Source organism: Chelonoidis abingdonii, chromosome 2 (genome assembly GCF_003597395.2).
Source record: "Chelonoidis abingdonii isolate Lonesome George chromosome 2, CheloAbing_2.0, whole genome shotgun sequence".
NCBI lineage: Eukaryota > Metazoa > Chordata > Testudines > Testudinidae > Chelonoidis > Chelonoidis abingdonii.
In genome coordinates this window covers 172,686,224-172,689,603 of record NC_133770.1, presented here as the reverse complement: position 1 = coordinate 172,689,603, position 3,380 = coordinate 172,686,224, and the positions used below count along the sequence as shown (strand labels likewise).

Genomic DNA, 3,380 nt, shown 5'->3' with positions numbered 1-3,380 from the left:
AACAGAGAGACAAAATGATTAGACACAGGTCAGTGGCTGCACTGGAGATGGAACTAGGGTTTCTAGACTCACAAGCCACTGTCCCTTCCATTTTACTACGCAGTCTCCCCAAGCAATGTCCAAAGGACAGTCTAGTCTTGCTCAGTGGCATATGAGGAATGAATTAATCATCTCAGTGCATGTCCTAGCTGACAGGTGATTTTATTAACAGGAAAATACTATAAACAATATTCTACAATAATGGTGTGAACTACAACATCTTACATAGCAGTACTGCAGAATTTGGGGCAATTACTATTGAATGCTATGGTATTATTTGTATACTAAAAGGTGCCTGCATCCAACTTACACCACAAGTGACACCCATATTGGTAGTCTTGTTAGAGAGGGGAAGGACAGAAAATATTCAGAGACTGAAGTTGCCTTTTAACCTTCGAGACAGATCCCCTGATACCAAGGTAAGTCTATGTATAGAAGCTTGTGCTGTCAATGCCCATATTTAGGCTTGGAAGGATTAGACTTTTATTGGTAAATGTCAATAAATGTTGATTTTACCATAAACACGCAAACTAATGAAAAAATATCTCCAGTAATAATCAAACTTTACAGAGAGGCAAAGTAAGAAAAATGCTGCTTGAGAACTTAAGAGTTTGATTTCAGGCTTTTTATTGGATATTATTTTGACATGTGATATTAACAATTTGTGTTTTAGTGATTACAAAATTTTAACTTTTTGAATCTCAACATGTATTGTTATGAAATAATTATTGTCTGACTGCCATAATTTCCCACAACTGTGAAATTTTAAATTGACAAAAATAGGAAACAATGCTTAAAAATAAACATTGATATTATCCATCAAAACTATAAAAAAAAATAAAAAATTCTGTCAACCCTACCCATATTACATCTGTTCTGCGGATAAACAAGTGGCTTAAGTCTGGCAACTTTATCCACCACTAAATGTCACTCTAGGAAAGTATTTCCACTTGCTGAGCTGAACCTCAGTCATACAGCAATCACTATCTTGTAAAACATTATCTATCTAGCTATCACCTTGTGTGGCCAGGGTGTAAAAATCTTATTAATTTTTGACAGTACATGCATCAGTAGAAAGGAACTATATTCAATTATTTTGAATCCTTATGATGAAGGTAATTATTGAACTGAGTTAACTCAATGAAACATGTCAATTTAAAATATATAATTCAATCCACCATTACACAAATAATATATAGAAGTGCTCATCATTAGCCTAACTACATTTTAAATTTTCATGTGTGTATAATTTAATACATGGATGAAAGTAACTAACTGCCTTTGGTTTTTAGGTTAGCAGAATTAGGATAAGTGTGGAGAGTAATATATGTGTATTTTAAGCAAGGCAATTAACTTATTTCCCAACATCTAGGACCTACAGATGATCATGTTTATTAATATTTCACAATCCAGAAAGATTACATTTTTCTTTTACTTACAGACTGGTGAGGTTTTTTCCCCACAAAGTTAAATAATCACAGCTGTAGCTTGCACAGGCACTACACAGAGATATAAATTGTACATGAATGCAACTTATAACTGCAGGAGAGAGAGATTCATTATTAAAGATGTAGCTCAGGTTCTGTTGAGAAAAGTACTAGAAGGTTTAGAGGTCTGTGGGCACAGTAGTTTCTCTGTTTCCATTTAATATTTGTTAGACAAGTCACAAAGCCCTCGAAGGCAACAGCAGCAAATGATCTCCTTGAAGGTTTTCCTGAGCTCTTGACTCCGGAATGCATAGATAAGGGGATCAATGATGGAATTGCACATGATGAGAATGAGGTACAAGTTAAAGTGGGACATAAAACACACACAATATGGGTTGTGGGGACAGGAGATGTAGAAAATCAAGTGGAGGAAAAATGGGGCCCAGCACACAACAAAAACCCCTATCAAGATGGTCAAAGTGATGGCCCCCTTCATGTTGGCACCTTGGCGAATGGTGCCCGTCCCTGGAAGAACTGCAATCTTTTTGATATGCAGTCGGGCCAGCATGAACATGTGGACATAGAGGGAGGCCATGAGAACTAGCATGGTGAAGAACATGCTGATAAGACAGATGATGACAACGCTGCTGTCTGAGTAAATGATGAACAAAATGCCTGAAACCGTGCAAGCAGCCCAGATGCATGTTATGATGATCCCTACACGCTTCACTGTCATAATGTTATGGTACTGGAGAGCATAAAAGATCGTAAAATACCTGTCCACAGCTATTGAAAGCAGGCTGCAAATGGATGCAAGTAAGGAACTGCAAATCACCGAGTCAATGACATTGTCAATGTTTACGGTGAAACTTTGTGCACCAGTGTCTGTATTGTTTAACAGAGTGATTACAATGGTTTCTGATCCATTTGACAGACTCACTAGCATGTCAGCCACTGCCAGACTACAGATGAAAAAGTACATTGGTGAATGCAGATTCTTGTTCTTGGCTATTGCCACAATGACCAAAATGTTCTCTAATAAACTTATGAAGCCCAGAGTCACAAACACTTCTGGGGCCACAAAAAGTTGCTCATAGCACCCCCCAGAGGAGTAACCTTTTCCACTTGACTCATTGGCACCACCATGCAATCCATAGCTATGGTTCCAGAAGCGCAGAGGCTGGTGCATTCCAAGGTGGTGTGTGATGTTCATCTTATGAAGCGCCGATCCAATGCCAAGTGGTATTTTTCCAGCTTGCTGCCTTTTAAATATCAAGTTTCTTTTTAGTTTCCTTGTTGTCTTCCTGAGACTTTTCACTTGCAAAGTTAGCACAAAAGCCTCCAAGGGAGAAAGCAGTTAAAACTCTAGCATGATATCAAATAGCAGGATTTCAGACTCTGAAATGCTGGTTTTGTCTCTTACAGATGCAGTTTCTAATAATCACCACCTTTAGCATAGTTATCAAGTTCCATGATATTCAATCTACCGCTGTTTTGGTTTTCCCTCCCACATAGCTTATATATACTGATGCATTCAGGTATTTTCTGGTCTTCCATTAGGAGAGGTAAATGTAAAATACTCAAGTGACTGCTGCTGAGTGGAAACCAATTTCAAACCGCAAGCACCACTCTGCCAGGCAGTGTACGCTTGCTGCCTGTTTTATGGTGCGTAGAGGGTGAAAAAGTATTCAGATGCATGCTCCTCCTCTGATTTGCCTTCAGCCAATAAGGCTAAGGAACAGTGAAAGTCTAGGAGATGCTGATCACATTTCAGAACTGCACATCACATAGCAAAACAGTTTCAGTTGCAGCACAGCTCCCTACAGTTACAGCAAATTAGATTTTGTTTTGCTTCCTCATCTTTTCAGAATAGTTTTATTCCCCTCACACCCCTCCACAATGGATTTTCTGTAT

At 38.4% G+C, this 3,380-nt stretch overlaps 1 protein-coding gene across 1 annotated transcript; it reads right to left on the bottom strand.

Moving 5' to 3' along the window:
• Window positions 1-1,460: 1,460 nt before the first annotated feature.
• Window positions 1,461-3,084, bottom strand: MC4R (melanocortin 4 receptor). The gene has a single exon (XM_032772229.2). The coding sequence runs from the start codon at window positions 2,677-2,679 to the stop codon at window positions 1,684-1,686; it is 996 nt and encodes a 331-aa protein (XP_032628120.1). The 5' UTR covers window positions 2,680-3,084; the 3' UTR covers window positions 1,461-1,683.
• Between the last annotated feature and the right edge of the window lie 296 nt (window positions 3,085-3,380).

Excerpts from the sequence above, each read along its gene's own strand:
- MC4R (XM_032772229.2), bottom strand. The coding sequence starts at position 2,679 with ATGAACATCACACACCACCTTGGAATGCACCAGCCTCTGCGCTTCTGG.